Here is a 13780-nt window from a genome sequence, read left to right on the forward strand (position 1 = left end):
CTTATTGATTGTGCTTGGCTGTACATGTTCATATCCTTGAAGATGTATCATGGGGGTGTTGCAACCTAGAAGACACAAATTTGTTTTATGGCTTTATTTGTAGCAATGAGGCAGAAGTCCTATGGAGTAGGCTTGTGTCCTACAGGTCTGACTGACTCAACAGCAGTGGATTCTAGTTTTGTGTTAAAAAGATTAAGAACTTCTTTTCTATATCACTGACTCGCTTGTTTCTTAAATATTCTTTTTCTTTGCTAGCCCCCATGCTTGCAATCTCTGGTGTTTTACTCCCTGAGTCCTTCTTATTGTCCCACCAATCTTATAAGGGCCAACTCAGTTACTGTCTTCTTCAACTAGTAAGTGTCACAGGCCTTGCTCATCGCCACCTTTGTTTAAGGTACTATCTTCTTTACTCAACAACTATTATGTCCTGTATTGTTCTTGTTATTTTATACACTCTTATGTCTCTCCCAGAAAATTTATAGGCTGCCTAAATACAAAGACTATTTTATTTTTACATCCCTATTTAATTAATTATGCCCTAAACATACATTGACAGTTGTTCAGCATACACTTAGTATTGTTCTGGTGGTGCCAACCACAACAGCTATGTTTTCTGATAATCTTGGAAATCTTTACTTAAAACTAATATTTGCATCATAATGATTCATATAGGTAGGAAATATTTCAACAAGTATTGGTGCTACGAAGAGTTAATTTACTCGGCTACTAACTGAAAAGTTGAAGGTTCAAGTTCTTGGAAGAAATTTCTGAAGGTGTATTTAAAAAAAAATCAACTATTAAAAACTCTATGGAGCACAAATCTCTGACAACCAGGAAAAACCAGTATTAGTAATTTTTTTTTCTCTATCAACTCAACAGTGGAAAGGACCATGCTAGACTTTCCCCAGCATGTCTCCTCTGACAAAGAAGTTCGGGCAGCAAGTACAGAAGCAGACAAAAGACTTTCTCGTTTTGATATTGAGATGAGCATGAGAGAAGATATATTTCAGAGAATTGTTCATCTACAGGTAATTTATCTGATACATTCCTTTAAAAGAAAATGAAACTGCATAGGGAAGTAAAACCTTTTGACTAGTAATAAAAAGTATTTGAATTTTCCTAGATTTTGTCCTAGTTATTATAATAATGTCCATACAATAGTAGTATACGATATTATACCATTTACGTTTGTATTGAGTTGCTAATGGCATTCACTTAAAATTCAACATGAAGTGTAAATAAATACCCAAGTCTAAATCTATGGCTTATTAACTATTATGAACTTGATGATTCAGTGTTAAAGGTGCTAAATTTTCAGAATATTGTATTAGAAATAATTAGAAGCAAGTGGGATTGAGTTGCTTATTTATAAATCTATTGATAACTTACTGTTTATGTATGCCGGAATCACTCCTGTCTATCATCCTTACATTTTTCAGGACTTACGGAAATTATGGATAATGAATTTTCTAGGTGGGTCTGCCTTGTGTGTTTTTTCCCTTTTCATCCCCAGTCTTGATTTGTTTCCCAGCATTATGATCATGTCTTTGCTTCAAAATTTCATTTTCTTGATACCTCAGCAATTTGTTGGAAAAGAGGCATTTTACAATCTTGAGCATTTTAATTTGATTTTGCATGTTTGTTTCTACAAAACTCAAATGTTATTTATTCCCTATTAGCATATTATGACAAAGCAAAATAGTTTTTTAAAAACTGTATTTTGTACTGGTTTACATATAAAGTTCATATAAATTGTTTTCCATACTGGATTAAACTCTAATTCACTTATAGCCTACATAATCAAGACTTTATTTAGACATGAAAAACATATACATATATATCTCATGATACTTAATATGCTTGTGTTTGACAAGCATTTTTCAATGTAGTATTTTTACTTACTTACGTACCTTTGGTAGCTCATTTTTGGTACTATACCATATGCTTATGCAAATAATATACACCTTCTCTTCTAAGTTTGTCAACTTTTCCCTTGCCCCTCCATAAGTATTTTTTAAACACTCTATGCTGTTTTTTAAAAACATAGGAGTATGTAAAAATAATCGGCATAATTACTCTTTGTTAGCTAAATTATTCTCTTTTTTCCTTTAGCCACAGTTATCATTTCATTTTATTTGAATTATGACTTTTACTTGTCTCCTGTTTTTATTTTATCTCCAAAATCATCTAGTTTCCTTTCTTGCTCTATATTAAATGATTATCTTAGAACATATTATATGCTTATCATATAATTCTTAGAAGTTCTAATTTCCTTAGATTATTTGTATCTTTATGCCTGAGCTTTTATTTGTATGTTTTAACATCAAGAAAATTGTTTCAACCTTAATATCATTAAATAAATCTAATATTTATGTAACTAGTCCACCTTCTCTGATTTTTATAACTGTTATATAGGTAGGAATATGGAATATAGGTTATTTTCTATTTCCTTACTCCTCACCCCCCTCATTTCACTGTTTTGTTTTGTTTTGTTTTTTTATTTTTAAAAATAGCAAATTAGCTTTCTATTTAACAATTTCCATACTTATTATTTCTAGACAGTGATTGAATTCTAACAGTTTGCCACCATTCTCATTATCTCCACTCTGGTTATTATATTTCTCTTAAACTAATTTTCCTTGTCTTCTATCACCTTTTCATCTTTGCTTTTAGGACAATTATAGACCATTTGGCCTCAAATATATATAATTTTTTAAAGGACATAGTCGTCTTATCTTATGTAATATTCTATAATGTTGTTGTTGGTTTTGTTGGGCATTGTGAAGTCAGCACTGACCTATAGCTCACCCTTCAGCTGGTTTTCAGAGGCAGTTAATCACACAGAAGGAGAGTGCCCACTTTCTCCCAACAACTAGCCAGTGTATCATTTGCCTGAAAGATGACCTCTTTCAACTGCAGGTTTAAAGAATATCTCAGGGCAGTAGTTTCTGAGGATGCCTTAGTCTTAGTCAGTCCTGTAAGTTTGACTGTTTTTATTAAATTTGGGAGCAAATTGCACTTCTAAAGTGTCATAGTACATTTGCATACCATACATAGTCAATTGCCATCAAATTGATTCCAGCTCATAATGACCCTCTTTTGAGTTTCTGAGATCGTAAATCATTTTGGAGAGAAGACTATCTTTTATGCAATTAATACATGGTAGTTTCAAAGTATTAGACTTTCCTATAGAAGCACAAAATATAATATATTGCATCACCAAAACTGCTTTTCAGTGTGAGATAGTGCGCTGAAACCTGCGCATCACAGATTTGTGTTTGTTTCATGTGGTTCACTAAAGAGTTTTATTGTAGCAATTTAGCTCACATTTGGTTCCAGAAATACACAGAATCACTGTACCGGAAAAACCTGGTTGACATTCAACTATTTCAGAAAGTAATATATAATCAAGAGCCAACGGTACTAAGAGAGGAAGACCAAGCTGCAGTGAAAGCACTGGCAGTAATAAAGCTCCAGGAATTGATGAAATATCAGTTGAGGTATTTCAGAAAAAAGATGCAACTCTAGACATGCTCAGTAGCCTACACCAGAAAACTTGTGAGATAGCCAGCTAGTCAACTGTCTGGAAGAGATTCCTATTTTTTCTCATTCTCAAGTAGGATAATCCAAAAGACTGTGAGAATTCATGATCAGTATTTTTTTTTTAAATTATTAAATTTTATTAGTATTAATGAACATTTACAGGGATTTTGGGTTTTCATTCCTTCATTGCTGTACCATTCTCTCTACCCTCTTCCCCAGTTTGTTCTTGTTCCCCTGCCATCCGAATGTCTGTTTTAATTGTCCAATTGCCACAGTGCTTGTCAAAGCCAGTTCTGTTTAATCTCCTTTGTCAGTGTGTCCTTTACCATTCCCTACCACTCCTCCCTGAGAGAGACTTCACCCTGATTCATAAGGGAAAGGGGATGGCGTATTCTCTTAGCTACTTCCTGCTGAAAAGGGACGCTGTGGGTTTCAGGGTGAAGATATTCTCTCACTACTCTAAAGGGCCCCTTTGGCAGTAGGAAACACATAGACTATTATGGAGACTGATTTTGGAATTTAGATGTACTGTTATCAATTGTGCTTAGCCGTACATGTTCATATCCTTGAAGATGTATCATGGGGGTGTTGCAACCTAGAAGACACAAATTTAACAAGTTATAAGTACATGAGTCAAAAATTATGGAAAAGTAAAAGAAAACATTCTTTCATTGTTTTACATACCCTCCCCCAGGTCCCCTCCACCATGGAGCCATCGCTCTAGACTCCTGTGATGACAAATACCTAGTCACATATCTCTTTTAAACAGTTTTCTCCCTCCTCTGCTTCAGTGCAGTATACATTATTGAACCCATCTTACTCAGTCTCTCCCCAACCCCAAGGTTAGTCCCATTCTACAACAGTGGCATCATGCAATATTTGTCCTTTTGTGACTGGGATATTTCACTCAGCATAATGTTCTCCAGAGTCAACCATTTTGAATAATATTGGATGAGTTCCTTGTTTTTCAGTGCAGCATAGTACTCCATTGTGTGAATATACCACAGCTTTTCTAGCCATTCATTTGTTGATGGGATGATCAGTATTGTTAATAACCTGTGAAAGTAAAATCTTGCCCCAGGGTATTCAAAGATGCCTGGGAAAGGGAACTGCCAGAAATTTAAGCTGAATTCAGAAGAGGCCGTGACATGAAGAATAGGATTGCTGATATCAGATAGATCTTGGTTGAAAACAGGGAATACCAGAAAGATATTTAATTTATCTGTCTTATTGGCTATACAATGGCATTTGACTATATGGATCATAATAAATTGTAACTAACATTGAGAAGAATGGGGAGTCCCAGAACATGTAATAGTGTTCTTGCAAAACCTATCCACAGACCAAGAAACAGTTGTTTGAATAGAACAAGGGGATATTACATGTTTTAAAATCAGGAAAAGTGTATGTCAGAGTTATATAATTTCTAATTGCCTATTCAGTCTGCATGTGCTGAGCAAGCACTTTGAGAAACTGGACTGTATAAAAAAGAATATGGCATCAGGATTGGAGGAAGACTCATTAACAAACTACATCATGAAGATGACACAATTTTGCTTGCTGAAAATGAAGAGGACTTGAAGTACTTGCTGAGAAGAGCAAATACTATACCCTTCTATATAATTACATCTCAATGTCAAGAAATCAAAAATCTATACCACTGGACAAATAGGCAACATCATGACAGGTAGAGAAAAGATAGTAGTCAACAATTTCATTTTACTTAGACACACTATCAACATCCATGGTGGTAGTAGGAGTCAAGAATTCAAGGATGTGTTGCTTTGGGGAAATTTGCTATCAAGGACCTGTCCAAAGTTCAAAGGAGTTAGAATGTCAGTTTAAAATTAAGGAGGTACAAAATCCAAACCTTGGCATTATCAGTTTTTTCCTATGCATCTGAAAGTTGGACAGCAAATAAAGAAGACCAAAGAATTGATGGCTTTGGATTGTGATGTTGGCAAATAGTACTGACTATCCCATAGAATGTCAAAAGAACAAATTAATCTGCCTTAAGGAAAGTGCAACCAGAGTGCTCCTTAGCAGCAAGTATGATGAAACTTTATCTCACTCACATTGGTAACATTCTCAGGAGGAACCATTCCTTGGAGGGAGGCGTAATGCTCAGAAAGTTGGAGGGTAGGAGAAAGAGAAGAGGAGGGTTGACACAATGAGCTGGATTGACAAAGTGACTACCACAGTGGCCTGAACATGACAGAGATCATAAGAATGGTGTGTGATAGGGCAAGGTTCAAACAGATCTGTTCTCAGAGTTGCTGTGAGTTATAGTCAGTTCAGTGACTGCCAAATGAAGTGTTTCAACAAAAAGATACAGAACTGAAAGTGCTCACTTGTCTGTACCAAGAAATTTGGAAGGCTACCTGGCCAAGAGATTCCTATTTGTATTCCAAGGAAAGGTGATCTAACAGGATGCAGAACAGTATCATTAATATCACACAAAAGCAAAGTGTAACTGAAGATAATTCAAATAAATTGGAGCAATACATCAGCAGACAACTGCTAATGATTCAGTCTAGATTCAGAAGAGTACACAGAATGAGGGATATCATTGCAGATGACAGATGGATCTTGGCTGAAAGTAAAGAATTCCAGAAAGCTTTTGAGATAATCTTACTATACTCATACCAAATTCCCATAGCAGATGTAAAGTTTCTGAATGAGTTATTCTAAACAATCTTCAGTGTAATATGCTATTTTCATCTTCAGAGTTCTTTTTTCTGATATTGTCATTTTTATTTTATATACACACGAGAAAAGATGCCACTGAAATAATATTTTTTAAACTGGCCTTTTACTGGTCTTGTAAAGAAAAGGACAAAGTTAAGGAATGGAAAGTGTGGCGAATTTGGAGGAATGGTTTTTTTACATATTCGTTTTTATTATGACATTTAAAAGAATAAAAAAATGAATTTAGGATGGTAATATATGCACAAGGGGCAAAACTATAAGCTAAATGTTACAAATTATAAACATCTAAGTGTGTATGTATATACAGTAATATAAAAGCTTTTTTGTTGCAAGAGGAAGTAAGGACCAAAAATGTCATTGCAGTGATTATAATAGGGGTCCTACTGTCAGATTATACAAATTAAAAATCTGTTTCAAAGTGCTTCAGACACTCTCTTAAGAGGAAAACTGCCTGTGCTCTAGTTTGCATTCTAAGGAAGAAATTTTTACTCAGGAAGGAAGGGGTAACTGCAACAAAACTCTCTAATAAATGTGTTGGCCACTTCCATTTTATGTTTGGGCAATAACTGCCTGCCTGGAGATGATAAGGAAGAATATGATTATGGTCAACTCTGCAACAGGAATGTCATTTAGAAGCATATTTTAGAAATGGCTTGCTCTTACAGAGACTTTAATTTTCAAATGGTATTTGGATTTTGAAAATTACATATAAGTATTCAGCACAACTGAAATACTTTATATTTTAATTAGACCAAATTCTGGGCTTACTTTTCTCCAGCTTGTTTACACCTGTTTTAGAATTAAAAAACTACATTGTCTGGACCATTTTAGAGTTACAAAGTCTAGACTGAGTTTTGTGTTTACTATTCCAGAACATTTAGTTGCGCTTGTGCAAAACCTATACTTAAACCAAGAGGTTATTGTATGAACAGAGCAGAGGAACACTGCATGGTTTAAAATTAAGAAAGCTGTGTATCAGGGTTTTATCCTTTTATCCATATTTATTTAATTTGTATGCTGAGAAAATCATTCAAGAAGCTGGATTCTATGAAGAAAAATGTGCCATCAGGACTAGAGGAAGACTCATCAATAACCTTAGCTATGCAGATGACACAGCCTTGCTTGCTGAAGGTTAAACGCCACAGCCTTCAATATGGACAGCATCTCAACATCAAGAAAACAAAAATCCTTGCTACTGGCCTGAAAGGAATCGTCATGATGGACAGAGAGAAGATTGAGACTGTCAACAACTTCATGTTACTTGGATCCACAATTAATACACTTGGTACCAGCAGTCAGGAGGTTAAGAAATGTATTGCACTGGTAAAGTCTGTAGTTAGGAACTTCTCCAGATTATTGAGGAGTCAGTTTGATTATTGATGTCAGTTTGAGGACTGAGGTACACCTGATTTAGGCTGTGGTCTTTCCAGTCACTTGCTATTGCATATGAGAGTTGGACAGAAACTAAGGATGACAGAAGTAGTAATATCTTTGAATTGTGGTAGTGGAGATGAGTGCTGAAGATCCCATGGACTACCAAAAGAACAAACACATATGTCTAGAGAAGGTACAGCCAGAGTGCACACCTTGGAGGCAAAGATGAAGAAGCTGCTTCTCACATACTTTGGGCATTGTGCTAGGAGAGGCTATTCCTTGGAGAGTGACATGATGCTTGGGAATGTGGGGGTGATGAAAGAGAGAGAAAACCCTCCATCAGGTGGGTTGACATGGTGACTGCAGCAATGGGATTGAGTGTGTCAGAAATTATAAGTATGGCATAGGATAGGACAGTGTTCAGTTTGATTGTTCATGCAGTAGCTATAAATGATATTCAACAACAGCAACATCCTGAGTATAGGGAGCTCTGGTGGTCCAGTGGCAAGAAGCTGCACTGCCATCCTAAATGCATGTGATTTGAATCCACCAACTCCTTTGCAGGAGAAGGATGGGCATTCTCCTCCTGTGTGATTCACTGCCTCCGAAAACCCACGGGAGCATCAGCTATGGTTTGGCTCTAACTTGAAGGCATATAACAATAGTTCTCAGTATGCATCCACCTTGTTTGAAGTAGCATCCCTGTTACTCACAGATGTGTCACATTCCTGCCCACCTAGGAAGAGATCCCATCCTGAGCATGTGTAATCATAGAGTAGGAATTCAGCCGGCAGCAGTTTATGAGTCATTGTGCTGAACCTCTGTCCTAAACTCAGGGACAAATGTGCTTGAGGTAAACCCAAGAACCCAGGTGCTGTGCTACTGTGCAGATATGCATGGGCTTTAGCCCTGGCTCGCTTTGCTGCAGGGACAGCCTTCTGCTCTGACAGGTTCTTTCCTGTCCCCTCCTTCTTCCTTGTTGTGTACAGCTACCATCTGTATTCTCACCAGCATGACAGCTCTCAGCACTGTACTGTCTAGAGACTCCTGTTGCCATGAGCCACACCTTAAGACAGACTTCTTGGCGCTATTAAAGCCAACCTAGATGAAGCTCAAGTTAATCACATCTGCATGAACACTGATTTGAACTGTTGGCCACCCCTGAGGGAATCAGCCCATAACCTAATCACCTTCCTGATCTTTCTGGGTGTTCTCTCAGGATAGGCACCTGCTGCTGGGATCTTAGTATGTGTCAATACCAGCTAGTGAGGATTCTTATTCCAGTCATGCCAGCAAGCTCACAAATTCTCCAAGGACATAAAGGAGGTTATTATGGGAAAAGGAGTCTAACCTTTTTCAGTCTCCACTGAGACAGGATAAACTCAGGAAATTATGAGTAATGCATGATGAGTGCTTTAGAAATGTGACATAAAATAATTTAATGATAGGCAAAATGAAATACAATTTGTCTTATTAAATAATCTTCCACTTAAAATAACTTAAAATAATGCATTGTTACATACTTCAACAAAAGTAGAAGATTACAGAACTATTGCAGCAAGAATCTGTTATTGCAGCAGGAACCTAGTACCACCAAAAAGCAAATTTGAAAAGTTGTGCATTATAACCAAATGGCATTTATTCTGGGAATGCAGGGATAGTTCAACATTAGATAATTAATTGACATAATATACTACATTACTAGGTCAAATCAAAAGAAACGCATGCTTATCTTAATGCATGCAGGAAAGTGCATTTGGTTATCTAACATTCCTTCAAGAAAATTGGAATGGAAGGAAAGGTAAGGTTCAGGGAATATATGCAAAGCCAACAGCTAACATGCTTAGTGGATCAAGGACTGAGACAGTTCTGATTACTGTTGGGAACAAGACAAGAATGCCAATTCTTATTGATTCTATTGCATTAGAAGTCATAGCCAGAGCAGCAACACAAGAAATAAAAGATGCCCAGATTGGAAAAGAACAAGTGAAATTAGCTCTATTCACAGATGATATGATTCTATTTAGAGAAAAATCTCAGTCTATAGGAAAACTGCTAAAGCTAATAGGGGAATTTAGCAAAGTGACAAGGTTCAGGAAAAGCAAAAATTAACTGAATTTCTATCCACCAGCAAAGAGAAATCTAGAAGGCAAATTAGGGAAACAATACAATTCACAGTAGTCTGTAATAGACTAATACCTGGGGGAAAATTTCACCAGGGATGTAAAAGCCTTGTTATTTGTCATCAAGTTGAGTACGACTCACAGTGACCCTATGAACAACAGACCCGAATCCTGCCCTTTCCTCTGCCATGCTCATCATCTCTGACTTTTTTCAGTCCATAGCTGCAATCACTGTGTCAATTCATCTTGTTGAGGGTCTTTCTAACTTCCGTTGACCCTTTAACTTTCCAAGCACGATAACGTTTTCCAAGGACTAGCTTCTCCTAGCAACATGCCCAAAGCATGTGAGACGAAGCTTTGCCGTCCTTGCCTCTAAGGAGCACTCTGGCTGAACTGTTTCCAAGACATTTCTGTTTGTTCTTTTTGGCTCTTTTCACAGAGCAGACAGGTTTTGGCAGATTAAGACAGACTAAAAAGCAAGATTGGCCATCCACTTCTGAAATAACAGGTCTCCAAAAACCCTATGAACAAAAGGGTGAAAGCTTTATACATTGAAAAGTAAAAAAGCACTGTTGTTGTGTACCTTAGAGTTGGAACTAACCCATAAATGGCCTTCCAGCAAGTTTTCAAAGACAATTAATCACACGGGAGATTGCCCATCCTTCTCACACAGAGCAGCTGGTGGCCTCAAATCTCATACTTTCAGGACTGCAGCACAGCTTCTTGCCAGTAGGCTACCAGAGCTCCCTATAACAATAAAACACTACTGAAAGATATTAAAAAGGATTTCAATAAATGGAAAGATGTTCCGTATTCAAGGATTGGAAAACCTTTTACTGTTAAAATGGCAATACTACCGCAGGTGATCCCCAGATTAAAGCAATTTCAGTCAAAATGCCACAGCTTTCTAGAATGGAAAACCCAGTGCTCAGCGTTATGTGGATGAGAAGAGGCCCTAAACAGCTAAAGCAATTTTGTGAACAAGAAGAACAGAGTAGGATTCATTTTGCCTGATTTTAAAACATGAACTCTAGACCTGGAACCATGAAACGATTGCCCTGAGATCATTATTAAACCTTAAACTAAAATATCACCGTATGTTTTATGAAAATCAAATAATAGTTAAGATTAACCTACGATGTCTGCATTGAGTGAGCATTGTATAGTTTGATGAAGGGTTTATGTTGGATCAAATTGACAACAGTGAGATTAGATAAGAAGAACGTTAACAGAGAGGAACAGCTGGGAAGATCTGTATAAGAACGGCTGCCCCTCCTCAAAGAAGGAAATCCATGAATTTGGTAGAAATTGTTGAATTGGTGTCTGTTCTACTTTGAATGTTCTCAACAACTATAAATATTAAAAATTTAAAAGAAACATAGCATCAATAATCTCAAATGTAAGCTTTAAAGTCAAACAAGTTCCTGGCCTTTTGAAGACCTCTTTAGCTGATAAAATGCAAAACCCAGGGATGGGGCAGTCCAACTCTTTTGTGAAAAGACAACATATGGAAGGTTTTTAATGCTCCTGAGAGAGACATCTAGTGTTGGACTCTCAACCAGAATGAATCCAGTACACCTGCTGAAATGGTCTAGATTCTGTGTACCATTCACCCCCAGGGACTGTGAATTACATGGTCATTCAGATGTGCCATGTGTATTCTGCAACCTGCTTAGAGAAACATCTGGCATTCTTACTACCTTACTATGGCTACAGAAATTTTCCATTCTCCTCCAGGGACTTCCATTTTAGTGAGGGTTGTTTGTGTTACTGCATGCAGATTAAAATTCACTATCTAGCTTTCCCTCTGTGTTGAGTGTTGAATCATTTTCCTCAGATGGCAGTAAGGCCATTTTTGAAGTGTTGGAAGGCTTTTTCTGGGATTTTTGTCCAGATGTCCTTGTCTGTTTTGTTGACAATAGAGACCTCCTTTTCATTTGTATAGAATTTTCCCATTCTTATTATTTCTGCTTCTCACATGAAAGTAGGTTAGCAAATGATAGACAAATCCTTATGTGACAAGGAATATATTCAGTGGAAAAGATCATTGAGTAATAAAGAATGCTCAAAATGAGATTATGCAAATTATTTTATTATCATTCTTTCAAATGTTACAGGAGCTTTTGATCCTAAACAAGGCAAAGAAATTCTATCTAGCTAGTAGGTTTTATTCTTCTTTTTTCTGTCCTAAATGTTATATTAAAGCATAACAGATGATGGTAAAATTAAACCTTCAAAAGGGCTTTCCTCATAATCACCTATGTACTTTATAGCCCAAAAGAAAAGATGAATACATTTGCTTTGACCTCCTAGTTTATAATTTACTCAAGCACTGTTGGAACAGAAATGATTGTCATGGTCTTTAATTTCAGGAAACCTGTGATCTGGGAAAGATAAAGCCTGAAGCCAGACGATATTTGGAAAAGTCAATTAAAATGGGAAAAAGGAATGGACTCCATCTTCCAGAACAAATCCAGAACGTGAGTTTATTTTTGGTTTTCTTAAGGTGGAAAATAGGGATAAATCGAACAAAAACCAGGAAACAGAAATAGGCTCAGTAATAAAACGAAAAAATCCATTATCAATGTTTTTGGTATTCAGGAACTTTAAATTCTACAACTTCTGTTATCCTTGTGCTATCTGACAAACAACTGACTTTGAACTGTTTTCCAGTGCAGTAAAAGATTTATTTGTTTTACAAATGTTGGACATATTTTCTTTGCTCTATTTTACATTGCTTAAGATTCTCACCACTGGGCTAATTGGCAGCACCATAATAGATTGAGGTTGTTAGCAATTACAACTTGTTAGGCTCCACAATCAACACCAGCAGGCAGGAAGTCAAAAGACTAATTGCATTGGGAAAATCTGCTGTCATGGACCTCTCCAGAGTACTGAAGAGCAACGATGTCAGTCAAGATACAAAGGTACATATAATCCAGGCCATGGTCTTTTTAGTTACTTGTTATGCTGCAGAGAGTTGGAAAATGACTAAGGATGAGAGAAGAAGAATAGATGCCTTAGAGTTGTGCTGGAAAAAAGTTTGAACATACCATGGATTGCCAAGAAAACAAATCTGTCAGTCTTGGAGAGGGTGAAACCAAGTCTCTTTAGAGGCTAAGATTTTGAAGCTTTGCCTCACTTACTTTGAGCACGTGGCCAGGAAAGATCGGTCCTTGGAGAAGGACATTATGCTCGGAAGGGTGAATGTACAGTACAGGAGAGGGAGACCCTGGATGAGATGGATTGATACAGTAACTGGAACAGTCGAGTTTGGTGTGTTGAAATTAGTAAGACTGGCTCAGGGCAGGGAAGGGTTCAGAGCTGCTGTACATAGGGTCACTATACATCACAGGTGACTAAATGGCACATAACATACTATAACAGGTTTGGAAGCAGGAGTAGCATTTGCTTCCTAAGTAATATGTTTTAAAAAACTCTTTGAATTTTTATAAATGTCAATAGTTGTAGAGGGGTTTTAGGCCTTTTGTTCATAATGTCACTCTGAGTCGTGCTCTACTCAGAGGCAATGAACAACAGCGTATTCCTAGCAGTGGAATAGCTGAGTCATATGGAATTTCTACACTCAGCTGTTTTTGTTTGTGGTTTTTTTATTTTATTTTAATAATTTTAATCAACATTTACAGAGAATTTGGATTTCCATTCATTTATTGTTGCACTTTTCTCCCTGCTCAGCCCTACCCCTTGCTCCCCACCCCTCCCCCAGTTTGCTCCTCTCTTTGAAAAAGTAAAAGAAAAATTCTTTCTTTGGTATACAATCCCCCTGCACCCCTCCCACCACCCCAGGTACACTCCATTATGCACCCTTAATTCTGGACTCTTGTGATAACTATAATACCCTATCATATATCCCTTTTAAATTATTCTCTCCCTCATCTATTTCAATGCAGTATACATAATTTATAACGTATAAATTATATATGATAACAGATGTTGCCCTGGATGTGCTCACCAAGTTGTGCCAAGAAATCTGGAGAACAACCACTTGGCCAACTGACTGGAAGAGATCT

At 36.8% G+C, this 13780-nt stretch overlaps 1 protein-coding gene across 1 annotated transcript in view; it reads left to right on the forward strand.

The window, feature by feature from the left end:
* Positions 1-13780, forward strand: part of LOC102851230 (neurolysin, mitochondrial-like) — a 118271-nt gene that overhangs the window by 7983 nt on the left and 96508 nt on the right. Inside the window, exons 2-3 of the mRNA XM_006899374.1 lie at positions 880-1028; positions 12122-12229. Coding sequence (XP_006899436.1) covers positions 880-1028; positions 12122-12229 — 257 coding nt within the window. The remainder of the gene's footprint in view (positions 1-879; positions 1029-12121; positions 12230-13780) is intronic.

Source organism: Elephantulus edwardii, unplaced genomic scaffold (assembly GCF_000299155.1).
Source record: "Elephantulus edwardii isolate Elephantulus edwardi_28Jun2011 unplaced genomic scaffold, EleEdw1.0 scaffold00254, whole genome shotgun sequence".
NCBI classification, from domain to species: Eukaryota; Metazoa; Chordata; class Mammalia; order Macroscelidea; family Macroscelididae; genus Elephantulus; species Elephantulus edwardii.